This window comes from Lagopus leucura, unplaced genomic scaffold (assembly GCF_019238085.1).
Source record: "Lagopus leucura isolate 7727_CA_CO unplaced genomic scaffold, USGS_WTPT01 Super-Scaffold_100017, whole genome shotgun sequence".
In the NCBI taxonomy this organism is placed as follows: Eukaryota; Metazoa; Chordata; class Aves; order Galliformes; family Phasianidae; genus Lagopus; species Lagopus leucura.
The window spans coordinates 2341436-2369434 of NW_024962271.1; the positions used below are offsets into that span (position 1 = coordinate 2341436).

A 27999-nucleotide genomic window follows, 5' to 3' on the forward strand; every position below is an offset into this window, starting at 1 on the left:
GAAGAAGTTTCTTAGTTACTCTTCCAGTCCTGGGAGATGCCTGTTGGTATCAGTGCTCAGGGCTGTGTACAGGCAAACCAAGGGGTTCTGGGCTGGATCCAGGCCTCCCTGTCTGAAAGCACTTCAAAATCCTCTTCTCTGGAGCCAAAACACTCTATGCAGCAGCTGGTTCAAAGCAGAGATGCTTTAGGTGGTGAGTGCATGTCGTCCAGTGGAATTGATTGTAGTGTAGGTGTCCTAGAAATGTATTTCTAAGACAGTCCTTGGTGGTTTTCTTGGGCTTCATAATGAAATGATAAATTGGATTGGTGGTGATGAATGATCGCAGAGATTACTTATTGCAGCAGCTTCCACTGCCCTGGCTTGTGCCATTAAAAATAGTGTTAAGTTTCACTGCTCTTTTAAGCCGCCTGCTGTATGCCTGCTTTGTTTGAAAAGGCAGAAGTCCATGAATAGCTTTATCATATCTAACACCAGATCATGTACAATGTTGGTCTGTGGCTGCTGCTTACCATATTCATTCTGATTATGTAAAACTGAAAGCCACTGCATTGAAATGAAGTTTCAATGTTTTTATTCAAAGCAGCTTCTCACAATGTATAAATACTGCATATTAACACACATGAAAAATACAACTTCTAAGGCACCCAGAAATGTGTCCATACACTAGTTACAGGACCATCAACAAATAAATTGTGTACAATTTGATCTAGACAGTCAATATTCGATATATCAGAAGATACAAGTCCCTCAGTACTGTACCAGTTTCAGAAAATATTTACAACACTGTGATATAGGGGTGCCTGTACCCTTATAATATTATAATATGTACTCATCATTACAAATATTAGAAACTGTTTTAGTCTGCTCCATGGCGTTCTGACAAAATAACTTAAGGGTCTAATTTGGGAAGTTCTACAATTAATTACTTGTGCAAGTTCTGAAAATAAATTTACATTGACATAATTTGTGAATTTTTGGTTCTTTGCTTCATCTCAGAGGTTTGGTAATAAGCCTTACCAATAGACATGCCATCCTAGCTGAACATCACTCCTGTCCCAATCCTCAGTGGACACGTCTTTTCCCCTTACGTTTGACACAGATGAGAATGCAGTGTTTGTAGCAGAAAGAGACTCTCTGATCTTCGGTACAAATGTCATGCTAGTTCTCTGGCTACGGAACTAACGCTTCATTAGAATAATGCAGTTCTTTGGTCCTTTGTTTTTATGGAAGGCATAATATTTTCTTTCCCTAAAAATCGAAGTCCTGTCTGTGAGCAAGCAAGCTAGTGAATGACTTTCAGTGTAGTATTTAAAGTAGCAGTAAAGAGATTTAATATGGCTTAAAACATATGGTTAATTGGGCGGACACAGATAACACATCTAGGATACCGAGTACCCAAATGTACTATGATTAAGATTGTCTATAAGTCTCTTATGTAAACTTCTTTAGTGTCTCCTAAAGAGTGGTGGCTTTAGCCAGATTTGACTTTTATAGACCCAGCCACACAAAGCCTGAGATTAAACTACTGTGGTTGGGAGCACAAATGCACAGTTTAAATATAACAAAGCCCATGCTGACAACTCCAAGTATGTTGTTTGAAGGAAACAACCCGTATTATCCTTTTCACAAGAAAAACTTAAGGCCCTGTACTCTGATTTGCTAACTTTCTTACAGCAATTAGTTGGGGAAGTCCTTAGTACTACATAAGCCATTATGTAGCTTTAAAGATTTCTTGTACCTAATGGTAAGGCTTATTCACAAATGCAATACATTTATAAATTACATTTAAAACTTTAAAGGCTGGCAAAATAATTAAAAAAATAACAAAATAAAACAAAACAAACCCCAAACAAAATTGTTTGTTTATCCCTAACATTAAAAGAGCCTTTTTTTTTCTAATTAAAAACTATTGGCACAAAACCATTTTATATTATAGATTAAAAGAACAGTTAATAGTAGTGAAAAAGATTGCCTAAAACGCATACCCTAACCTACCACAGAAATATAAAAGTTTATATTCTGAAAATATATATACTGTATTAAAGTTTGTAAGCTTATTCATTTAAACAGAAATGTACTGAAATAGTAAACAGAGCAACACTTATCTACAGCAAAAATATACATGCAGGACAACACAAAATAAATTGCTTACCTTTAATATCTACAAATGCAAAACTGTAGATTTTTAAAGATTGTACAAAACAATTTACACGAGAATAAAATAACATACTTAACAACAAATTGCATTTATCATTTAAATACTGTGAATATTAGTGAAGGTCCCCAGACTAATATGTACAGTACATCGAAATGTCTGGGTACCTCGTAAGGACAGAGCAAATCGATTCATCTTTAAATACTGGAAAAGAGGCTTCAGACATTATTATTACTCTTTTCTGGAAGGGAAAATAGATTTCATGAAAACTAGACTGTAGCTGTATAGATATGAATAATCAAAAATGTTAACTATGGTTAGCACTTGCTTTAATGGAAAAATAATTATAGAAAATGTATTTCAACTATTCCTTTGTCGTAAAAAAAGGTAAGCTACGGATATTTGAAAACTCAGATGAAATGATGCAGTTTAAAGGTCTAACAGCTTATCATTCTTCTTCGTTTGAAAATCTCATATAGAAAGCACACCTTCACATTGCTGAGCAGTTTCTCTATACTTATCTACAAAACCCAAGCACAGTGTCGAAATAAACTTCCTAATATCTTATTAACGCGTGACGAGGAGTTATGGCTCTCTGGACGGGAGTAAAGGAAACAAAGGAAATTGAGGAATCGTGGTATTTTCATTGCTTGTAGAAGTTTTATTATTTTGTTACGATTCTGTAGTCATCTGCTGGAGGCCTGATTGTGCAAACACTTGTGTGCGCGAGTGGTTCTCACTTGGTAACCCCTCATCTGGTGCAGTGCGGGTGACTCCGTGCACACACTGCACAGCAGGAGTTGTTGGTTTTGAGAGCATTTCTTGAAAGATGAAAGCAGGTTTATTAGAAGCCAGGCCTCGTCTTTTTAATGAAGAATTTCCACGAGAACATCTGCCTTTAGGGTGATCATTTCCTTAAAATTCAGTGGTACAATTAGGCCATAGAAACAGTGCTTCTAATTAGCTGTGGAACGAGAAATGTTATAAAAATGTGTTGAAGGGTTATTGTAACCACCTGTGAGATAATTTTGCAAAGGCTTTGTCGAAGCTTTTTGTGGAAGGGCTGTAGGGAGGAAAGCTCCCAGCCTTGTTTGCAGAGATTTAAGCCATGAGCTCAAGGATGGAGAGCAAGTGCACAAACTGCAAAACAAAAAAATGTGCAAAGCTTCTGCTTCAAGAGGCGGTAGTTTGGGCATGCTAAAATGGCAGCTGGAGTCACAGAGCATGCTTGAGTCATTTCCATATTAATTGCCTTACTAGCAAGAAATAAACGAGATCGATCCAGTGTTCAGAAGTCAGTCAGTGTCACTGAAAAGTACTAGGATCACATTCTGAAATAGCAGATTGGACTTCAGTCGTTACGTGTGGGCTCTGTATGGATGGCCGTACATTCTGGGGGCCAGATGGTGGGGGGGCCAGATGTGGAGGGCCGGGAAAAGCAACCCGAACTTCTCCCTCCGCTTAGCTCAATGCCTAGCACCTTGTATAAACTGTTGGCCCACACCCAAAGGCCTCCAGAGCAGAAATTATCTCACACCTGAGGAATCAGGCAACTAGACTAAGGCTCGTAAGGGTTTGCTTCTAGACTTCAGACCAAAAAGGGATGTTTAAACCTGAAGAACAGTAAGGTGCCACGGAACGGCACCGCTCACCCTGTCACTCACATCCGGCTAACAGGACTGTCGTAAACTTAAAGCTTCTTGTTGGCAAGCCCTTCAGTGCTCCTCCAGAAGGCAGGAAGTGAACAGGGACTTAGGGGGAATCTCACTAGTTCAGAATCCACTTTTTTTCCCTCAACCGTGGCGAATGAATGTGTTTCATACGTTTTTATACGATTTTACATGTACAGGAGCGTGTACGTGGCTGTTTTTTTTTGTGCCCACAGCATTCTGTGTGTTTTCTGTATATTCTTTGTTTTTCTACACATGTTGCTGCTCAAAGTGTGTTTGCGTTCCCACGTGATGCCATTAATTCAGTCAAGGGAAGTATGAAAATAAGATCTGTGATCAATAAACAGCTGAATATGAACACAAAATAAATAAGTTAAATAAATTCAACAAAGAAAAAAATCCTAGTAGTTTTGGTAAAACTAACTTTACATATTATACATATAAATTACCAGATTTTTCCATTACACTGTTAGAACTTAGCAAAAAAAAAAAAATCAAACCATTTCAAAAGCACGGTGTTGGGGTCTACAAAATATTGCGCCGACCCGGTTCTTAGATTGAGCCCTCCGTGTCCAATGCGTTGCAACAGCAGGAATAAGTTAAGGAGGACAGGCAAAAAAGATCCTTACAGATGGTGTGCCTTAGTGGGCCTCAGTGGTGCTTCTCAGCACATGGAATGTATGTTTCTGTCTGGATGAGCACGTGAAGGATGCAGCCCTCTGTAGAATATGTGCACTGAAGAAGCCTGCCTACATCTCGCTTACACGAAATCAAACCGGCTACAAGCAGCGTGTAGCTCACAAGGAAATCGACACAACCATATGCAGAAGGACACACTGTCACAAACTCCTCAATGACGCACTGCCTCTGCTTTTCAAACACAGGTAACGTTGCACTCTGTTCACAACTGGAGCGTTTACTGCTTAAGTTAGGCCAAGACATCAGACTTCGTAAATCTTGTCTTGCAAGTAGCTGAATAACGAATCCAGTCCTTTGGAAGAACTCCACAGCTGTTTCAACATCTGACACTCTTTCTCATTCACATCTTCAAGTCCGGATTTCAGGAAGCTCCGCATGAGGCATTTGGACTCTTCCAATACCTAAAGCCAAAATATCACTCAGTATTTATTATGAATGGGATAGAGTTATTATGGATGATGGTGTAAACAGCATTTTTTTTTTAACTGTGGACACCATTATACAACCTAAATAACTCATTTGGGCACAGAAATCAGAGCTGATTTACAGCCCTATCTCCAGTCGCAAATAGTGTCTCTAAGAATTAAGGACTTCTGAGGTTAATGCCAGTGTTTTTAGTGGGAATGAGGGATTCTGAAGTACCTTAGTTTATTGAAGGTCTGCCATGAAGTATTACCAGAAGGAGCCGAACGCCTTCCTTTGGAAATGGGACCCCTTGAAATTAAGGCGTTTTCTGTAAAATAATCTTTAAGGTTATAGAGGCTGGAAACCCAAATATGGATGTGCAACTTAAACAGCTGGTCCCCATGCATAATTTCATTATCAGAAGAGAAATGGACAGAAATGGACCTCTACTGCACATACTTTAAAGTTTATTTTCTTCAAAGCTTATAGAAGTGAAAAAGCACTCCCTGACTGTGTCCTGGAGGTAAATTTACTTAGCATAATATAAGCAGTCGTAGGAAATAATATTCCTATAATTCACTGAAATGGCACTAATTGCAAACAGTGGGCCCTGCACATATTTTCTCTGTGAACAAGTATCCACAGCAAATTTGGATGAGCTCATCACGTCCACTATTTCTTTGACTTCAGCCCGATTTGCATTGGGGATCTCAGAGAATGCATCTGTTCTTTGACAGTTTTAACTCTCATCCTTGTCCACAGATCCACTCCAGCCTTTCCAGCAGGACTCAGGTGAGGATTTTATTGACAACCAGTAATGGTGAAGGAAGGAAAATTTCACAGAAAGGCCCAGAGGTTTTCTCAACTCATAATACAGTTACATCAGCTTGATCAAATAAGCTTATGCTGCATTTCCAGGGTTTCATTCTGAATGACTTTGGAGAGATCTAATCTGTGCTTCATTTAATTAAAGATCTCCTGCGTCTCTATCTTCTCTTTTACAACAGATCATTTATATGGAACAGAGGGATATTAAGACAGATTTAGGCACAGGAAGTACTAAAAGAAACTGCAGCAATGTGCATCCAGTTAGTAGAGCTTTGCTGCAGCCTGTATCACCTTGCCATGATACTCTGTGACCAGACTGAGGTCAAATCCCTCTGTCTGAACCTCCTTCACTGTAAATATTCGCTGGCACCATGCTGCCCTCCTGGTGCACTGTGCAGGACGTTTTGCAAAATCAGGAGCTATGCAGGTGCAGAAAAGAAGGCAGAGTCAGCTGAAACATAGTAGGCCAGGACAGTGCAAAAGGCAAATTTATTTTCTTACTGGCACAGCAGGGATTTCCTAGTGTAGATGCACAGCTTCAGACTGTTCTGCCTTCATGAAAGAAACCTTTGCTAAAATTCCTTTTTAAAATCTGTGGCATGGTGGTTCTAGTCATAGACTGAATGTGGAGATGGGAGAGTGAAACAACCCTCCCTGCTCTGAAAAATGAAACTCCATGAGTTTGCTGATCCCTATCCAGATTTTGTATTGCTAGCCCTGTTCCGCAGGCACGGCTGTGGAAGCTGAGGACCTGCCTTCTGACATGATGAGCCTCAGGAGCACACCTTACCTCTGCAAAGTGCCATTCAGTCACAAAGCAGTGTGATTTCTTACCACTGCACTGCAGGACGCCATTTCCTTCACTCGGAGCATCACTTCTTGGCTAAATGTTGTTGGCCAAAATACTTGTGACACCAGTCCTCTGCTGCAGGCTTCTTGTGCTGTCAGCTTTCTCCCACAGAACAACATCTCGTTTGCCTGTGAAACCAAAAGATCACTTGTGATCTTGGGTCATAATTCTCCCGATTTTTTTTTCCCCTCATACTTGCCTGCTATTTTCAAAAATCAATTTACAAGTGGTCCACTGTATCTTTCCATATTGCAAAATACTTTACGAGGAGATTTGGTAGCTATTTAAGGATTGTGCAGTTGGCCAGAGCACAGCAAGGGTTTCACTTAAGAGAAATGTGCTGGCACACGTGATGAGTCTGTATTGCTGATTTTACAAGAGCAACTGTCAGTAATGTGATGTTATTGTGCCAAGAGAATAAAATACTTTGTGGAGCAAATTCTGCTTTGTTATCCTGCTAAAAACGAAGCAACTTTATGGGAATTACTGTGGATCACCTTTAGAGTAGTAGAGAACAGCATCTAGCTGTGTTATTGCACTGTCCTAACACAACACAGCACAGCACAGCACAGCACAGCACAGCACAGACAAGAACTCTGCAACATCATTCTGCTGAAGCATTTCTTCTCTTTTCTACCATGATCTTGAAAATCTTTTTTCCCACCTGTTTAAGTCTTTCCCGAATACAGCAGGTAGAGTTTATTGAATTCAGAGAAATAGGACATTGCTGGAATTAGATGAACTTTCTGTGGATTACATTTCCTCTTATGACAGTCCAGAGAAAGTTGTTTTCTGGTTTACATTTTATAGAGAGAAAGAAGAGCATGAGTTGAACCAAGGTTCTTCAGCAATTTGAAGTGGAAAACCTTACCAGTGCAACACCCAGAATTTGTGGGAATGTGTATGATGAGCAGCCAGCTGGAGTGAGTCGGATTGTTGCATATGGTGTCTGAAACCATGCCTTCTCACTTGCCCAAACGATATCACATAGTGGTAAAATTGAAGCTCCTAACCCAAGAGCAGGGCCGTTGATAGCAACCACAATTGGCTTCTTAAATTGAATAAAAGCTTTTACAAAATCCCTAAAATAAAAAATAAAAGAAAGATCTTGAATACAGAAGCACCACTTAGAAAAAAATCCCGAACTTAAAAGTATTTAATCTGAAAACAAATCAGAACCACTGGTGAACTCAATAAATGCCATGGCCCAGTTTTATGAGATCAGAATTGAAAGAAATTTTCTACTTCACGCACACAAATTTTCTCTTCTATTTAATTATTTAATCTTTCATAGTTCCTAGGATATTAATAAGTTTTGCGTGTGTTGTATATGAACTGAATAACTGGAATGCAGTGACTGTGATACTTTTTGCAGAGTGGTTTGGTTAGGATTAGTTTTACTTGTGGACCAGTGACTCACTTGTTGGTACACATCTTGCTTCTCAGTTTGCTCCAGAATGGTTAGTATGGATTCTGATGTTCTGGTTTGGCTAACTTGATGTATGTAATATAGTATGAAAGACAGGAGGCTCATAGGTATATTGTTGGGTATTTATGTTTTCAGATGTTTTCTTAAGATCGTATGTGAAAGGTTTCTGCAGGTCCCATCAGCGGGCTGGGAGACAGTGACTGTTCATGGCACAACAGCTGGAAGAACAACATCCACAAAGGGGAATCAGAGAGAAATAGAAATGTTGGAGCAGGAAAAGAGTAAGGCTGGTGATCCGTTGGGTCTTTGTTGCAAACAATATAGGCAAAGATGTAACAAATAGCTACCTATTGCCCACCTGCAACTGAAAGTGTGAGGCAATGGGGTCCAACGGGGAAGTAGATGTAGTTTGATTCAACTGGGAAATGAACTGGAACATGTTAAATTCTATGCGATGAGGAGATATTTTAAATAAGTCACCTTTCAAGAACTGTAGAAACACATCTGTTGAATGGAATAGCCTATACAGTGTTTAGGAAAAAAAATGAGTGTAATTGTAGGTAGATTATGGACTCGATCAGCCCGTGTACAGCAATTTATGAAGGCAAATCAGATGCTCAATTACTTGAGGAAAGAGACATAAATAAATGAAGTTCAAAACAAGAGCGGAGATTCTGTTCCAGGCCTGGGTATTTATTAGATCCGTAGTGCATTATTGCTGACTGATTTTAGGAAAGAACATTGCATTTTGTCAAATGTGCCTTTCAGGGAGTTGCAGCTCTCTCACTGAGGTCACGAAGACCTAGACGTGTACATGTGAGAACAGTAGGTGTGCCTTCCAGGTTAGAGCCCTGATTTGGCAAACAGTGAAAAACATGCTGAAGGTAAGTACTTTGTCAGAGTGGAGTGCAAGGACATTGGCTGTATTTTAAATGAAAACAATGAGTCTGAAATCACTCCGTACTGTGCTGTTCAAAGAATGAGTTCTGTTTTCCAGGCTGTCCAGTGAGGAATTGTTTTTTGACTATGAGAAAACAGAAGGGCATGGGAATAAAACAGAAGATCAGAAGAAAGACAAATAGAGTGAAATAGGGAACACTGTATTTATGTGTTCAAAATAATTTCATTCAAGAGGATGGCAGAGCTAAGGAGAGTTGTGGTTCATTTTTGTTTGCAGAAACAATGCTGTTCATCACTGCTTGTTTATGGGCTTGTTTATGCTTGGGTAATGACTGTAGGTCGCTGCACCTGATTAATTCCAGAATTCTGTGAAACTCTGTAGTAAACTTTGCAAATAGGACTGAGGACACTTGGGAAACAGGGATGTGACGACAGGCAAAAATAAACAGTGTGGATAAGTAATGGCAGCCGATCTGAGGACCACATGGAAGCAGCAGAAAACTTGTGGAAAAAAGCAAGAGGCGTGAGGGATAAGTGGGACCTGAAAGGGACTATGGAAGAACAGTTGGTAGTGTGGGGAGGAAATGGTAGATGATGGGTAGCAGAAACAAAGCAGAATGCATTCGTGAAGGGAAAGGAACAAAGGAAATGTGAAATCTTCACATAAGTGAGCAGGGAAGGAAGGATTGGAGATAGGAAAAAAGTGGAACAGAACACTGAGAAGGCATTGAGCCACCATCACACCAGAGGCTGAGCAACGGCATGGCGCAACAGGAGGGATGGAGTGGAAGGCTAAAATATCGACAGGGGGAACAAATGCCTGAATTTGGTCTACAGAAGCTGCAATGTCCAATGCTCCATTTATCTGTGCTCCCTGTTTAGCATGCTGCATGTTTCAGTGAGTTCTCTGTCCCCAGAACCTGGCGTGTTCCCATGTCTCCAAACCTCATATTCACACATGTAGTTGCAGGGCTGGAAGATCCTTCTTTCAGTTCAAGGCAGTCATGAAAAGAACTAGAAGTTGTAATTCTTGTTTGACAGCAGAAGCTAAGTTTGAACACAGGAATAAGCATCACATACAGAAGGTTTGTGCTTTTGCTAGAGGAGATCTGGAAAGGAGACCACCAAGCACACTCTGGGATACTTTGGTGTTGTTGCAGTGCTGCAGTTAGAACTCATAGGGACCTCAAAGGCTGTAAAGAAGTTGGGCAAGTAAAGTCATTCTTTTCTTCTGACTGCACACAGAACTTTGTGTGTCGGATCACACAGTGATGGCTGACTGGTGGTGCAACGAGGGAGGCTGCTCCTGGAAATGCCTTCCTGCAAGTCTTGTGGGTGCAGAGCTCTCTGGCCATGCACGCATGTTGCAGCGCAGTCCGTCTGTCTGCCTTGCCCCTGCTTCAGGTGTGCAGTGCCAACCATGCCTGGCTGGTGCAGTGTGCAGAGAAGCTGACATCGTGAGCTGAAAGCTCAAAGGCAACGGATGAGGACAAGGCCCAAACAAATCACTCGTGTGAGATGTGGGTATTTAAACTTTAGTTTTAACTTGTGATCAGTACATGAGATCTGTAGTTTAGCAAGTGGAAACACATGGTAATGAAGATCTTGATTTTGCTAGAAGCGTACTGGTCTAATTTGATGTAGAGCAGTGGAGGAAGAGATGCATTAATGTGTCTGAGGACATCCTAACCACTGAGAAAGCAAAGTGTACATTTGTACTCTTCTGATTATGGTATATTTTCCATGAGTTCAGTCCTTTGTTCGTAGAAAGCACAGAGTGCTGAATGGAAAAAAGTAGTGCATTGTTTCCAGAGGTACAATGAAAATCTGTTTCCAGTGGGCCCAAAGCTGACATTCTCGATGAGCAGAGGGCACTGTAAAATAGTTCCAGAGCCCAAGGGTAGAAAACCAGCTTTGTAGTTTGGATTACAGTCATTAAGATGCAGATCTGGTAGTATGCCTGTATATTAAATGTGTACAGATAAATGTGTATGTATATAACAATACCTATCTATACAATATTTGCATGAATAAGATTAAATTTGTATATTTTCAGGGAGTGTGTGTCTGCGTTACCAAACAAGAAGAGCAATTTTCTTTCCTCCCACTGTTTTTTTTTTTTTCTTTTGCTTCTGCATTTTCAGAAATCCCTCACACTTAAAAACATCCCTTCAGGGAGATTTTCTTGCTCAGATATCACCGAGTGATATTCAGGCATAGCTAGAGTCTTAAAAGCTGGTTGTGGCTTATATTATGTTTTAAGGAGTACATTTTAATTCTTTCAAAACGTTTGCTACTTTGAGAATTTCAGCAGTATTAAACTGAGAATCCAGACTGATCTGCATTAGTTGTAAACCAAGAGAGTTGGCAGTTAACACGTCATGTAACAACTGTGCTTCAGCTTGTGTTATGCACCCAAAATACAGGTCCGTTGTAAAACAAACTCCTAAGAATTCCTTCGTAGAATTGTAGGAATCTGCTGCTTAAAATCATGAAGCTCTCAGAATAACAGTATTTCTAGGGAGTGAAAAATAAAAGGACCAAACCCTCCGCTGGTATGGACTGGTGGAACACCACTGACTTCAGGGGAGCAATGTGGATTTATACTGGAGGATCTGCCAAATATGTATGAAGTATGCCTTGTGGGTAACGTAAATCATTGGTGATGTGTTGTGCAGATTGATCTGTAGACTGCATGTCATAAAGTCCCAGTTTCTATTGAGGTAATGTGATATGCGTATAAGGAAAGTCACACTTTAGTTATGAAAATAAAACTACATTTGCATGTATATTAAGTAATTTAAGGAAAAGAATGGAGACCCTTCTAATAAGGTTCAGAAATACAGTGGAAGACTGTTGTTTCAACAGAATATGACTTAGCCATGGATTCCCATTTGTACTGAAATTCATTAAAATGATGAACATCAAACAAATAAAATATCTGCCTTTCAGGAACCACTTTACAAAATGAAGCAATAGTTAATTTGGAAAAACAACAACAAAGTTGTATATAAGTTTGGAGGATTAATTTGAAGTATTAAGTACAGAGAAGTGGAATAAAATAAATCCCTATGGATAGTTAGCACTGGAATAAATGTGCTTTCTTTTGTAATAAGGAAAGGTCCAAGGTTTTCACTAAACAAATTTGCAGGACTATAATTAGAATGCAATCAACACTTAAATATACAACATTTTTGGACCTGATAAATATCTTTATAATCACACACTGCATTTCATAATTTAGAGATCATAGGTAAGCTTGGGTCACCTTATAGCTTCTGCAATCCTAGTGCTTTCCTTTCTTCTGTCATTGGATAACCTGCCAATTAAATATGAGTAATCTAGGCCACTACAGAATACACTTCCCACTGCGCTGAGAAGTAAGAGTTTACTGTCATCAGCTGATGCATTGCACAATGCTCTCCGAACTTCCTTCATGATCTGTGGATAAAGAAAAGTAAACAATTCGACATGCATGCCGTTGCAATATCATTTCCCTAGTTTTACAAACCTTATTGATCTTGAGAGACTTAAATTTTGGGCACTATTAATATTTACATCAACTATATATATATTTGCATCATTTTAATAGAATGATAACACTGAGAGTTTACAAAATATTTTATCTTTGGAAGTGCTTTGTAGATGCTTACTAATTCAAAGAGTTTTTAGGATTTGGCTTGTTCTGTGGGAAATTCTAGCTAGCTTACGGTATCTGCAATTTAATAATTTCAAATATGACTTTTTTTGCTTTCATAGTTTATATTCAGTGAACATCACTATATCCTCTGTAACACGATTACCACAACAATAACCTATAAACCTCACCCAGTTGTAAATAAGATCTGTAAACCCCATTTTTTTTCAGTTCTTCAACTGCTTTGGTTTATATGGCATGAATCAGAGCAAGGCAGGACAAGAGGACATCATATACATTGACATGACAGGTATATTATTCATTTTTCTGTGGTCAGTGATACTGTTACAGTCTACAAAAGTTAAAGCAAAAAAGCCACTGGGGAGAGACACATTTTTACACCCTGATTTAGAACGGGATCGAGCTATTAATCACATCATAAATCGAACTAATCAAAGTCTGTACAGAACTGAGCTGCAGTTATGGTAGGGAAATAGCCCTACGTCTGAGTACAACTGCTTTCCTGGTGATTTTTAAAAGGAAATATTATTTCATAAAATTCTGGTGGCAACTCCTTGTGACGATTCAGCACAGTTTGGAAGCTGTGATCGATGTAAGCAATCTGAGCTGCCCCTCTGCAGCGAGCTGCTCTCCACACTTGAGTAGGGCCATCACTGCACCTGGTGTGACGCGTCCTGCCCTTACCCATACTCATGTCTCAAAGTACTTCCTTTACACAGGACCCCGCTGAGTCAATCTTTCTTTCTCATCTGTGCTGAAAGTTAATTTTGGTAAAAGGCAGCAAAATGTGGTTGGGGATCAAATATGGTTTCTGCGTAAGAGAAAAATACGACTGCTCGCTCGTAATTATTTCTGTTCACTGCTTTCTGTTTCCAAAAAGTTCTCAGCTCTCTCAAGTGCCACATTTAAGATATGTCCCTAAACCCAGAAGAGAAGTTCAGGGCAGACCCTCCTGCTCCTCTCTACAACTCCCTCAAGGAGGTTGTAGCAGGGCAGGCGTTGGCCTCTTCTCTCAAATAACAACCATAGCATGAGAGGGAATGGCTTGAAGTTGTGCCAGGGGAGACTCAGGTTGGGTATTAGGAAACATTTCTTCTCAGACAGAGCAGTGATGCAGTGGCACAGCTGCCCAGGGAGGTGGGGGAGTCATTCACCACCCATGGAGGCATTCAGGGAACGTGGAGATGTGGCTCTGAGGGATGTGGTCAGATGGGATGGGTTGACAGTTGGACTCAATGATCTTAGTGGTCTTTTCCAACCTTAATGAATACATGATTCTACGATTCTATGATAACTAGGTAGGCTTCTGTAAGGATTCTTGTGGCTTCTGAGAGCAATTTTGAGAGTACAATGCTACCTGGCTGTTTTCCATCTGTCTGCATAAACCCCCTGCTTGTAACTGGCTGCTGGGTCTGGCGCATGAGAGAGCAGGTGGTGGACTTCTCCTTGCTTTGGTTTACAGATGCACTTCGGAACTTCTGTACTGACAAATATGTGACAATGTGTGGAACTGAAGCAATGGGAAGTGGATTTGAAACTCTTGTGCAGGTACAAAAATGCCATTAGGAATGTTACAAGCACTGCTTATTCTCAGAACCTCAGAGGATGTCTCAGCCCCCTCTTGGTAGAAACAGAGGCACAGCTGCACATCCTGTAAAGAGGAAACGAAGGCAAAAAAAAGAAACAACAAAAATCCTCTGTCCAAAATTGAAAAAGAAACTTGAGAAGGTGGTGAATGTTAGATTAAAAAAAAAGATTTTTCTAGTTACACGTGAATGCAAGATCACCGTAGTTTATTTTAAATGTCCTCAAGATCTGCTCTTTCTTAGGGAAGATGTATAAATAATGTCAGACAGTAACAGTCAAACATTTTTATATTTTATATATATTTATATATATTTATATATATTTTATATTTTTATATACAATGGGGAGTTTGCTTTAAATGTGATGCCACGAAATGGTACTTCATTCAGCAACTTTCTCTTCTGTGCCCCTTCTCCCAAGGACATCTGCTTATGTACCATCTCTTTGATGATACCATTGCTGTCCTTCAAGCACATAATTACCATGACAAGCTTCTCTTTTTTACCTTTCCCCTCATTGATTTGGATGGCAAAAGCCATCTAAAAGTTCACCCATCAGCATTAGGAGCAGAGGCTATACAGCTGGTAGGAAGAGACAATATTCTGCTAGTGCTGTTTTTTCAGTGTTTTGGAGAATGATATTAAAGGTCCATTATTAGGAATTGATTTCCGTGCTATAGTGGAAAATGGGAAGGCTTTGATAGTATTCTGAGTTGTGCTGCTGAGCAGGATTGGAAATTTATTTCCACTGCTCCACTACTTTCTAGAAATAGAAAACAGCGTGAGAAAACAGAAAAAAAATGAATGTAGCAGTATTTTAGATCTCCAAAAGTTTTGGAGAGGGAGGATTGGGACAAATGTCTGTGAGCTTGTTAACTTCATCATTAAATTCAGAAGCTCACTGAAATATAGTAATCCCTTGTTCCTTTGCCTGTGCAGACCAAAGCTCACCTGGTTATCTTGTCACTCCACCTATTTACATCCACCCTGCTGTCCGCTGCGGCTCCAAATGCCTTCAGCATTGCTGCTCAGTAGTGTATGCACAGTTATTTCCCTACAGGTGTTTAAATGATTACAGTAAAGCTACTAACAATAAAATAAGATAAAAGAGAGAGTTTGGCTTTAGGGTTACAGAACCACGTACTAAACTGCATTATTCAGTACATAACTTTGGCTCAGAACCTGCTGTCTGTGTTTAAGTGGAATTTCCATGTAACGCAGCAAGGAATTCAGCTTACACATATAGAGATTCTATGTGGTTTTGGTCACATTTATCAGATTCCATGCTTTTGGTTCTTAAATCTTCCATCATTTTGGTGTAACTATGGGATTTGTCCCACTTGCTTTTACTTTCAGTAGCAGACTAAAATGACTATTAGCAGGGCTCCACAGCAGTACTCTTGAGTATTTAAAATTATTAGTGTGAACGTGATTATCAATAATTACATTATTTTATTTATATTAATATTATGAGTAAGCAATAATTATAATTATTTATATTAATTATTTAAATGATTCCACTTCTTTTACATCAATATGCTAATAATTCTTAATATAAATCATAAATTATTCTCAAGCTTCTTTTAATTAGCTTTTTTAATGGCCTTTTAGGCAGTTCTCAGTTGTGGGGCAGTATTTTTATTTGCATTTATTTTACGAACATTTCTGAAGCAGCATTTAGAAAACAATGCGGGCCAAAATCTATCAAGTTCCAAATTTAGACCAGCCCTAATGCTTCACTTACTGTTTTATTGGAGCCCAAGTATACAATAAAATTATCACTACCTTAAAAGCTGCTTGTTTTTTTAATCCCGTCAGGAAAACAAGTTGTTGGTTCTTTAATAGGACCTCGTACTGCAGAATAAACATAAAATGTTTAAAGATTTCATTAAACTTCCCAAAGCTGATTTCAATGCCTTTCCCAGGACAGAGGAAGTTTTAAAAGGTGTTTGGTGCCCTTTCCTTTCAATATTGCTTACATTCCAGGGAAATCAGGAAGCTGGGAACTTATCGCCTTCATTACACAAAGTATCTTGAACAGAAGTCTCTTGTTCGTAAAAACAGGAGTGCGGGTTTAAAAGGTTAACTTCTCTGAATCGCTCAGGATTCACTACTGATTTCTTTAAAGGCAAATACTTTGTAAATATTGCAGTAAAGCAAAGTTTTAAAGCCATTCAGTTGTGTTAGAGCCTCCACCATTGTGCCTTTTTACATATGGACACCTTTTGTTACCGACTGCCTCTTTATGCAAACAGATCCGAGTCTGTTCTGTTTGACAGACAGGAGCTATGAACCTGCAAGACCAGCACTGGGAGTAAGGACTGGCCAGTGAAATAATGTCTGTATGAGAGCAGAAATGCAGAAAACAGCCACGTTTTATCTTTTTTCTTAAGTTGTAGGTAAGAAGTGAAGGCAAGCCAGTGCTCCAAAATGCACCTGGTAAAACTTGCAGCCCTTTAACTCTTATGGCTAGAAACTTGAAACCTGACTGTTCTATGTGAAGTGGTACTTGCATCAGTCTGGGATACAAGCATTAGCTGCTAGGGCTGTTTTGATTCTCATTCAGTGGAGTGTCAACTCTATATTTAATACTGTAAGGTAAAAAAATAGTGGGTGGATCCATTTAATATTAAGTTTGAAACAGAACTTGGATCCTCGTGACGCGCTGCGTTACAGCAGCGCCGACATCAGTGGAGAATGTACTTCAGAAGCAGCAAAAGACCTCTGAGAGAAAATCTGCTAAAATGTGCGACTGGAAACTGTAATGATGAAATGGTTTGTGTATCTCTTTTCGAAAGGAATGTTAAAAGTAGCAAGCTTAAGCCATTGCAATAGAAAAAGAAGCCATACCATTCTGTGACACAGGCCTGAAAGTTTTATAAGGTCTTAAAATGTAAGAAAGGATTTCGACAGGCCCTGGACATTTGGTAGAAAAATCTCAAATCCTGTAATGGCACTGAGCCAACTTCAGTGGGTGCAAATAGTGCTGGAAGAGCATCGGCCCATTTTGTGCTGCAGTCACCTGCACAAACCCACAGGTGTGCTGTGGTTACCAAAATGTACGATGGAAATGCAGGCAGCCTTTTCTAAGCTGAGTTTGATTTTGTAGCATGAATAGGCTTCATGGCCATAAGTGCAAGTGATAAATTCATCGTGTAGGAAAAGATCTGATTTTGAGTCAGCTTTGACATGCAAACGCTGTGCCATAATTCTAAATATGTTAGTTGTTTTAATTACATTGGCATAAATGCCAGAGGGGATGAACAAAACTATTAGATTTCATGGGTAGATTTCAGTAAAACACAAAGGGAAGCAGGGGTGTTCAAGAGGTAGAGTGATTTTGTATGAGGTTAATTTTGTAATGACTGTGGGCAGTGCACACCTTTTTGTTTCCTGCCGTGGATGGCTGTGAACTGCCAGCCTATGATGTTAACCACACCAAGGAAACCCACTCTCAGTAAATTAACCACTTTGGATTTGGCAAACGTCATTTACTGAGCATGTGATCAACCTTAAAGTTAGCATTTCTTTTGGCAAAATGGAACACTTCCTTACATTTGTGGGGGTTCCGTGTTTGTGCCTTTTTATTACTCAGGGTTCACAGAAGGTGTCACAACTAAAACTGCTCTTAACTTCCTTGAACTACTCTGTCAGTTTGCCTTAACTGTGGCTGTGGGCGACAATCCGCAGGACAAGGCACTCAACATGTTCCTCCTGTCAGTGTCTTGATTTTTTTGCTGCAATCGCCAACACTGGAGGTGCTGGGTTTCATGGTGTGAGTGCTCAGGGGCTGCTCTCTGGATGGAGGCCAAAGGAGCAGTCTCATGTTTGCCAGCAATTGGCCGTCAGAGGGGAACAACTTCCAGTTGCTCTCAGCCTGGATAGGTTTTAAACAGACAATCTAAATGTGGAGAGCTCATTAGCTTGATTAATTCCCGACCATCCAGCTTCTGGTCAGCAATGCAGCTTTCTGAAATGTGTTTTCTCATTTTCAAATGAACTTCCATAAAGATTCTAGAGATGGTCAAATGTGGTGACACAAGAAGAGGGCTATTACATGCTAATCATTTCTGCTCATGCAGAGGTGGGCATATTGCATGCTGTCAAAGAATGAAATGGATTGGTTTGGCAGACCTGAAGAGCTTGAGCTCATTCACTGGTTAGTGCATCTGAACACTGCTGATGTGGAACTGCACAACAGCAATGAGAAGATATGTCTGTTCAGACTGAGAAGAGCAAGCCCTTGATTTCGTGCTTTTTTTCAGGCCCTTGGGCTCTTTCTTTAAATTACCTGCAGTGTTAATTAATGGCAATTAATACATGGATGGAATGATGGATTTGATGCAATCATCTAATGTGTTTTAAGGAGCTAGTATTAAAAGCAGGTATTTGGTGTTCTGGGTTAATTACTGAGATAGTCTTTTTTAAACATTAAATAGTTTAAAACCTAGGAGTGATAAATGTAGGTACTGACAGTTTAAAACAAGTTCTGTGTATTAATGCCCATGTGTTTGTGTGCATCTGGGAAGGTGGAGTCAAATTAGAGCCCATCATGCCTGCCAGTGGTTTTATCTGAAGCTCACTGTAAACAAATTCATTTAAAATTTACTCCGTTTCTTACTGAATAAAATAATTCCTGGAAGTTGCAGCCTATGTTTGCATCAAATGGTGCTCACACAGATAGCCTTAGTGTGAAGTTGCTGCCCTGGGATGTCTGGTAGGCAGAAAAGAGCAGCCTGCAGAATGCTTTGACAGCCAAACTGGTGACGGGAGGCAGCTCCTACAGCTTCTCCTTGGATGTATGGCAACTGTTTTCCATCAGGCCATTACTGCCTTCGTGGAACAGGATCAAGCATGTTGTCTGCTCTCCAAGACATGCATCCTGGTGCAGGCATTTCTTTACATTCCTTTTGCTCTGACATAGAAAGTGAATACCACAGCATTGCTGAGATTATGAGGAATGGAAGGAATAGCTCCTCAGCCCTTCCTGTGACTGTTGTATGTACTTGAGTAGTACAAGCTACAAGTCTGACCCTAAGTGTGTCTTGTTGTGAAACTAGGGAATTAATTAGTACCATTTATATATTGAACATCTTTATGCAATTCAGCTGGGAACAGAGCCCTTAATTGGCAAAGATTTCATAAATAAAGATTCATAAAGTGATTTAGAAAACCAGCAATTAGGGATCAAGGTATGCTTTTACAATTACTGTTTCAGAATATAGCCTCAAATACCTCCCTATGCAACAACTGGAGCACTATTTAAATAAATACGAGAGAGACTAGATTTCACTAAAAATGGCATATATCAGCAACTTCAGCATGGGAACATCTGCTTCACACAACTCCACGCTGGAAATGCAGACTGTCTTTCCTCTCCTTTGCTCTGCTTTTCAGTTTCAGACATGTCAATTCAAAAATAATTTCCATTGCATTCTTTTTCATAGAAATCCCAAGCATGGAAAAGTTAGATATGTCTGAGCTCCAGACTTTCTTTTCTAAGATAGTCAATTAGGATAAAGATACTTAAAATACAGTTCAAAGGCAGTGTTTCCAAGATAACCCGCACATTAGGATGGCTCTCTTTGGCTTCTAAGGCTACATGCTTACCTCTGGGGTCAGTGCATTGTTATCTGAAGTCTGACTCGACAGCAAAATATGTGTGAAACCATCTTCTTTCCGCACCACAATGTCCCTGAAGCGGCAGTTACTTTCATTTTGACGCACGCTGTATCTCAGTCTCTTATCGAAGACATAATCTTTCTCCCCATCTAGTTTCCTTTTCACAGTGCTGTGTAGATTCAGGCTTCCATTGGCCAGAGAAGAACCTTTCAGATTGAAATAATCAGAACACAATTATGCCCATACCTTCAAAGAAATTGACTCATACTTTTTATTAGCTTAAGCATAAGGTGACATTTTACAATAGCCTCTATATGATAAATTTGGTAAATCAAAAGTATGCCTGTCTCGTCAAATGTGGGCTCAAGCCATTCTTATTATTCCTTAGAGCTTTACACTCCAACTTTTTTCTTTTTTTTTTTGGTCAGACAAGCACTAGTTCAAGTGAATCATATTATATATAAAATACATATGTAGGACTGGTACTCTATATGGCATTCAGTTCTACTTTGAAGATGAAAGCAGTTATATCATGGTCCTTATCACTTCGGGATGATCACTGAATTTTGTACAAAATTCTAATTCAGCTTTGGATGAAACTTGACAAGTTTTGTCCATATCCAACTTTCAAAGTTATATTTACTTCCTTTCATGACCAAAAAGTCATTACAGAATGGTAATTTTAACACAAGTTGTCTCCTGATGAGCATCTGTGTGACAGCAAGGGAAGTTCTCACTGAGCAGACAGGTACCTCACCTGGCATTCTTTTCTCTGCCCACTTGGTTAGTGTTAGAAGCTGCTGTTAGCTGTCACTGCTGTGACCCCAAGCTTTTCCTTATTACATTTTACAGTCACAGTAAGCTGACTTTCACCTTTTAATATTGGTCTTTGTACACTGAAAGGATTAATGCTGATGCTATTTTGGAAGGTATCCAGCATCAGGGAAAAAATGGAACCATGAAAAGAAAGATAAAGCTCCTCCTTAAACACAAATGAGAGTAACAGCAGTTTATTCTGTCAAAGCAGTTTATTCTGTCTTACACTTTGTGTGACCTATATATTATCACCTTGCTCATCCTTACAGTTCTGTTGTTATAGGCAATGTTGGGACGCTAAGAATATCTTTACAAGATGTTTATGCAAGAATTCCTTTTCTAATTACAGATGTTTCAATGTTGGTATTAAAAGGAAAGCAGGGACAGGTTGTTGAGGAACAGAGATTAAAGCCACTCTGTTCACTGAAATACTTTCCAAACTCGTTTCAACTTGGTGATTGCAGAGGTGACTGAACATTTGCAGTGGCCTGCAGAATCACTCACAGTATGTGAAATGCCCACACATACACTGCAATTAGCACACGTGATGCTAAAAATATGTAGAGTGCTTATTAGTATTCAACTGCTGTGTCATTTGGCTTCTTCACATAATGAGCGTGATGTGTCTACACATTTATCTACATGTAGAAATGCACATTTGTTAAGAAGTCTGCTACTTCACAAAACTCTAGTTATATTAAGAGACCCCATCCAAAATATTGCCCTATTATATTAAACAGAGGATTTAAATGGTAAAGAAGTTAAAAGATCAGAGGCGAGAGTGAACACAAAGTGGAGATGTGTCGGAGTAACTGTACTGATAGCTGGTGTTGAAGGTTAAGCCACACCTATTTCAAATACAGATGCTAAGAGAATGGTAGATTAATTTGCACAGATGATCCAGCTCAACCAAAAGCCTCATAGAAATATTTCCTTTCGTATTTCTATGTTGCATTCTTCTTTGCTTGAGGAATGTGTTCCGTTTGTAAATTAAATAGATGATGGAAGAAATGATAAATTTTATCATAGTATTTTAATTGTACGCCAGCTGACAAAAATGTAACTGGGGTCATGCAAGATCTAAATTAAACATGAGAGGAACATACATGGAGAAGTGTCATTTCCAAGGATGGATGGTTAACAGAACAATATACAGTGAGTAAATCGTCTCAGTGTATACAGAGCATCCCAGTAATCTTGCTTAATCTGATAAACTGGACAAAATGATCAGGAAAATCCAAAGACAAAAATCAAATGAAATCAGGCCCATTTAGAAGGTCTGTTGCGTGGATGTGATGGAGTTTCTGACGGCTTGCTGTGAGGCATCCAACTGCTGTTGTGAGAGGTTTAATAGTTAGCACCTGCTGAATGCACACAAAGGTAAACAGTACCTTTGCATGCCAAGATGAAAAATGACTGTGACAAAGGAAGAAAGAGGCCGTCACCAAGTAATCTGTCATGCATGCGAAATGAATTAAGGATGTCACAAATTAACTAAGGAAGCTTTAGGTACTTCTAAATGTAGTTTACCAGCTTAGGAAGGACTACATGATGCTCAGTCTAAGTACAAATAGAAAGCAGAAAATAATCCTTCCTTTAGAAGGAGTTTAATCTAATTATTACTTTGTTTTTAACTACTAGTATTACTTGGGAAGGTATCTAAACATGTATCTAGAAGAAGTTTCAGTATCTTTAAGGGAAAATAGGATATTCCCAGACCGCTGGTGCCATTTCCAAGAATGGCAATGAAGGATGCTATTTGAGGAGACATCCCAAGCCTGGCCATTTTCTGCAGTCCTTTCCCCTGGTATCATCCCTGCATGTTGTGCAGGAATATGAGAAGATTCATCCTTCGTGTTTCCTTCAGTATTTGACTGTGGACCTTTGCATGGATTTCTCTAATCCCTTTTTGAGCCTGTTGATGCCGTCTGTCTCCTCAGCCTCCTGTGGTCTGAGTTTGAGAAGTTTAGTAACCACTGCAGAGGGAAGAATTTTCTTTCATCTGCGCTTTTATCTGATGATCCCCCAGTTTCACCAAGTGGCCCCTAGTTCTGCTGTTGAGGGATTTAGGAAATGACAGTTCTGCCTTTATTTTACTGGAGGCCTTGATGATTTTGCAAACTTTGATCCTATCCCCTCTCAGCCTGCCCCTCCCCACACTGAAAACTCTTTTAGTCCTGTCACTTCACCACTTCAGTCACCTGTCCCTGTTCTTGTCTAGCGTTCCACTGCCATCAAATGAGAGGAAATGCAGTGATATTGCTGTTACTGCTGTTGGTACTGGAAGGTGCCTGAAGACTCCAGACTGAGTCTGGGCCTCTGTTGTACTTGGCACTGCAGAAAACAGATTAGAAATTTAGAATCTAAGAAGATAAGGTAGGCAAAGAGTATGAAAGGAGAGATCTGGTTCACCTTGTAGGCTCAAGAGTACTAAAACTGGTGCCAGGGAAGGGAGGGAATAATGATGTTGTGGCAAGAAGGTCTGCACCTCTCCTTTTATTAGCAGTGTGCATTTATGTTAAATGAAAAGTTCCATGCATTTCATTTTTTGTAGGTGAAATAAAACACGTTCCTTTCTTCTCACTGGTAGAAGAGTTTGGTTTTCCTGTCAGCCCAACAGCCTTTCTCTGTCTCTTTTCTGTATTTCTTGTGGGCAGTGTTAATACTGTACACACTTAATAACAGTCTTCTGGTGATAATTTACCAATACTTTCAGACTTCTCCAGCTAAGGGAGCATCTGTAAGATATCTAAAAGCAATGGGTTTTTATCCAAACTGAGAAAGCAAGCATATTTGGCTGTCTTTTACTGCCAGTACATCTCCAGAATAAATAAAACTGAACAAGCTAAAAAAACAAGAGGAAGCAATGACTAAGTTCATAGAGAATATTTAAATCAAGGGCACCATGAGACTACAAAGATTTCTGTAATGGAGAAAAACAGTGGCTAGTGATACATGACAAGCAAAAATTCTTCAGCAGATGGTACAGAAATAGAGCTGTGTAGAAAAGGAAAGAAAATTAAAAGCGGATGTTTCTTGATGCTGTCAAGAAACCTGACAAAACAATCACTCGCAATTACAATGTATGGAGAGAAATAGCAACGTGATAACAGAAGGCAACAAATGTCATCAGAAGGAATGCTTTTGTTAGCTCCTGGGAGCATTGGTGGATGTTCTCCTGCAGAGGTTTTCAGCATTTTCCAATTTGCAGACCCTTAAATAACTGCCAGTAAAGATGACATTGCTCTCCTGATGAAGGGAAGTGTAGATGTCAGGAGAGGGGTTTTGATATAAAAGCTCTCCCAACTTCCGCGTATGAGAGTGCCATCCCCCTGTGATGCTGTAAATAGAATTCTATGCGTACATCCGTACATCTGCGTTCATCTCTCTGGGGTAAATTGCTTGTTTGTGAGAGTTGTATCTATGGTTAAGCAGGAAACAATTACCCATACCCATGTAGACGTATACATACCAAACATCTTCATCTCTACAACAACTGAAAATTTCTAAATATATTTTCAGTCCGTTCATCCACTTAACAGCGAGAGGAGGCTGACATTCATTTGGGCTTCACATAGGCAAACTCAAAACAGACACAGATGTCTGTTTGGTAGGATGCTGCCCAGGGCTGCCCAGGAGCCGTGGATTCCAGGAGCCAAACCCAGGCTCTCCCGGCTCCGGCTCTGCACTGCATACAGCGCCGGGAGCCCTGTGAGTGCTGGTGGGGCACGCCGGGCTTTTGACTTCCAGACTCCGTGGCAGACAGCCCGAAACCTCTGGCACAGCTGGCTGCCTCCGAGCTGGAGGCGGGAGACCCGCCAAGCAGACGGCCACAGAACTGCAGGTCTCGGGGGACAGAGCGTGGGGACCTTGGCTCGGATTTGGAGAAAGTTTTGAAACCCAAGATGTTTGAAAGAAAACTTCTGTTATTCAACACATGGGCATTTTTCTCTCAGTTTCTTCATTTGTAATTTGTAAAATTTCAGGCTAGTTTTAGCGTGATGTCTGCCCTGCTTAAAGTGATACTGCTGGGCATGTGGCAGGGTCACACCGGCATCTACTGTGAGTGTGAATGCTGGGGGAGGTCAGTGAATTGCAGTAAGTGGTGCCAGGTTCTGTGATTTGACATTTCAAATAATGCAAAATTCCGTATCAGGAAACACGATTTCTCAAGTTTAGAGGGCAGCATTAAGGAAAAAGGCTGGTGTTTTTCTTTAGAGCCTTTTTCACTATTGCTGCTTGCTCTGCCTTTGGTAGTCTCATTTCTCCTCTTTGTAATTTTACCCACTATGCATGTGCTGGGGATCACAGAGAAAGGCTGGAGGGATTTCCGACTGTGGTATTGCTGCTGGGTATGGTTTTCTTAGAGGAGGATCGGATGGGGAGTCACAGATCTCCTGCCTTCAGGGAAGTCAGCAATGCAAGAGCTGCACGCATCAGCCACAAGGCAGGAGCTCCAGCACGGCCAAACACGGGGCTGCTTTCTCCCAAAACTGAGTGCTCACAGGGGACCTTGCTTCTATGTTCTGTGGGGACAAACAGCAGCTCATTTGACCTTAGAGTTCTTTAGTCCTTAGCTTAAAAAAAAAAATAAATCTACATATAGGAATCAATGCTGTGAAAAACGCATTTTGTAACAGAACTTCCTCAGTGAATAACATAAAATATCTGTGGTTAGGTATGTAAGACTGTTTAGAGGAGCACCTTACTTTTTAAGCAGGCTCACATGAGCTCAAACTGAAGAGGCAATCTGAATGGTCACTGGCATCATCTGGGCTACTTACACGTTGACAGCTGACTGTATATTCTAGCGTATCTTCAGTGAGGCAGCTGATGTCTGCGTTACGAGCCGCCAGCCTAAGATGTAACTAGTAAGACTGGGCCAGGCAGCTCTGCTTCCCAAGGCAAGGGGAGTTTTTTAGGTTGCTGGTAGAGTGAAAAATGGAAAGCTGGGTGTTATAATTTATGTTGACTTCTGAAAAGTTTTTGGCCGGGCGATTCACAAGAAGCTGTTAAGGAAATGAGCGCTATCGTGGGCTATGGAAAGTGGCTAATAAAAATAAATAATTGGAACAAATGGTTACTTTTCATCATGTCAAATGATTAGTAGTGGCTGCCCCAAGGACCTGCAGAAGGATTAATTTATTTAATGTACGTATTAATGAACTGAGAAGAGAAGTACGAGAGGAAATTTTGAAGAGAATACCAAATAAGTAGAGTAAATACTATGAAAGATTTTGAAGAGCTCCAGTGAGTCATAACAAAAAGGTGAATTGGCAGCAGTAAAGCAGATTAAATGCATAATGAAAGGAATCATACATATAGCCGTGCTCTAAATTAACTGCAACTGGAAGGGAAAAGTAACCAAGAACAACTGTGTATCACTCAATGAAAACCTTTATGCAGTGTGTAAGAGAGGAAAAAATAATACTCAAAAGTTTGTTTTGCCACTATATCAGTAAGCAGTAGGAAATCATTTGGAGCAGCTCCTGCTGTTTTTAAAAGGTATTTGAAAAAACACATACACCGAAAGCAAAGGTCAAAAATAAGCCCACGAAAGCAAAAAAATAAAGAAATACAACCAAATATTCCAAAAGTTGATCTAATAGGATGTCATGTATGGAAGTTTCTGCTACAAAGCACATCTACGCTGTGAGTTTGATAGGCTGAAAAAAAGATAGGATGTACCTAGATAATGAGAAGATAGACAGTTGCATTAAACTGCGTAATACATTGCAGAGAACATAACTTTATGTTCTCTGATAGTTTATTATTTGTGAATTGAGCCAGTCAGTAACTATGATTAGAAATAAACTTCTCCTATAGTCAAATCACCTAGTTCACTTCAAGGCTGTCTTATCTTCCACTAGAGAATGTCTTGCAAGTTCTCACATCTCTAGTCAATGGCAAAGGTGAGAGTCTGGAAAGTCTGATGATTCCTCAATACTGAAAAGCATTAATCCTGAAGACCTTGAATGTTACTCTGGATGCACTTACCAGGATATGTTAGCAAGAGTGGTATTAATTATACCATAAAATGGTTCTGATCTTTGTAGACCGTTAGGTCTGTGCACGTACAACCGCTCAGTGACTTGGCACTTGATAATATAGACAAACATAATTTCAGTGTAGGTATTCCTCAGCCGTCGTTCCTACTACATGCCTCGTCATCATGTCCTCGTAAGAACTTTACACTGCAGTGCCATGAATAAAGCCCACCCCGTTTTGCCTCACTCCATAGAAAAGAGGAGGAGAGATGCTAACTGAGAAAAATGCCATAAGGAATTGGGAAAGGATGTGAAACTTATGTGCTTCTCACCGTATCTCTTGTGTAGCATGACAATCACTATTCCAGGAGTGGACTTTGCAGTTTCTGCAATTAACCCCCCCTCAAAAGACTATAGTTGTTGAAATCACATACCAATTCCGTTCACAACAGGCGATTCATTACTAACTTCCAACACGCTGGGCAAATTTTGCTCTCCTTCATGATCATTTATATCCATGTTTTGCTGTTGTGAGCCATTCCCAAAATGTCTAGAATCCTTTTCATGACTGCCATCTCCATTCTGCAGACCATTCTGTGGCTTTTTCAGTGGCATGATCTGTAAACCGCTGGGAGTAGTTCGGTAAGTTACAGTTTTAGCAGCCCTGTCATTAGCAGATGCTGGCTTTGCTGCGTATCCTCGTTTCTGTTTTTGTAGAGAAGGATTAATTCTCTTCCTTTTGTGTGCTGACCCTTTTGCCTTCCCAGATTCAGAAGGTCTATGTGATATTTTCTCAAGAGATGACCCTCGGCTTTCCCGTAAAAATTTTGTAGTACTGGTCTGTTTTCCATGTCTTGATCGCTTTTCTCTACTAACGTGTAGTCCATTGAACTCATCAATAAATTCCTCACAATGTAGGAGATGATGTTCAGGTTCCCAAGTATCTTCATTGCTTCCGTAACCTTTCCATCTGATGAGATATTCCCACTTGCCCTTCTTGTTCTTCCTTTTGTCTACAATCCTCTCCACCTGAAAGAAAAAAACAAACAAGTATCACGTTAGACAGAAAAATGCTCTGGTCGTGAGAAATATGTTCTTCGTTTGCAGCTACAAAGGCCTCCTTGACACTGTTAAGCAGCTTCAGTATTCATGAGATTCAGCCCCTACAATGCAGCGCCTAAAATCTGAAATGACTCTGACACTGAAAGCCTACCCAAGTTGGCCAAAATGCAGCAGCCTATTTTACTGATTAAAACTTATCTTAATTTCATAGGATGCAGTCCAACACCATATTCCCACTGGATCCTATATGGAGCATGCTGACTGCTGATGAGAGTCTAATTGGTGTGTGTATAAACTGCTTGACATAGCATTTAGGAATTGGAGTTACA

At 39.9% G+C, this 27999-nt stretch overlaps 1 protein-coding gene across 1 annotated transcript in view; it reads right to left on the reverse strand.

The window, feature by feature from the left end:
• Positions 1–557: 557 nt before the first annotated feature.
• Positions 558–27999, reverse strand: part of CDYL2 (chromodomain Y like 2) — a 56776-nt gene continuing 29334 nt past the window's right edge. Inside the window, exons 2-7 of the mRNA XM_042876910.1 lie at positions 27043–27637; positions 19794–20011; positions 12208–12380; positions 7482–7692; positions 6595–6738; positions 558–4928 (exon numbers count right to left, since the gene is read on the reverse strand). Of these exons, the coding sequence (XP_042732844.1) occupies positions 4770–4928; positions 6595–6738; positions 7482–7692; positions 12208–12380; positions 19794–20011; positions 27043–27637 (1500 nt within the window). The 3' untranslated portion in view covers positions 558–4769. The remainder of the gene's footprint in view (positions 4929–6594; positions 6739–7481; positions 7693–12207; positions 12381–19793; positions 20012–27042; positions 27638–27999) is intronic.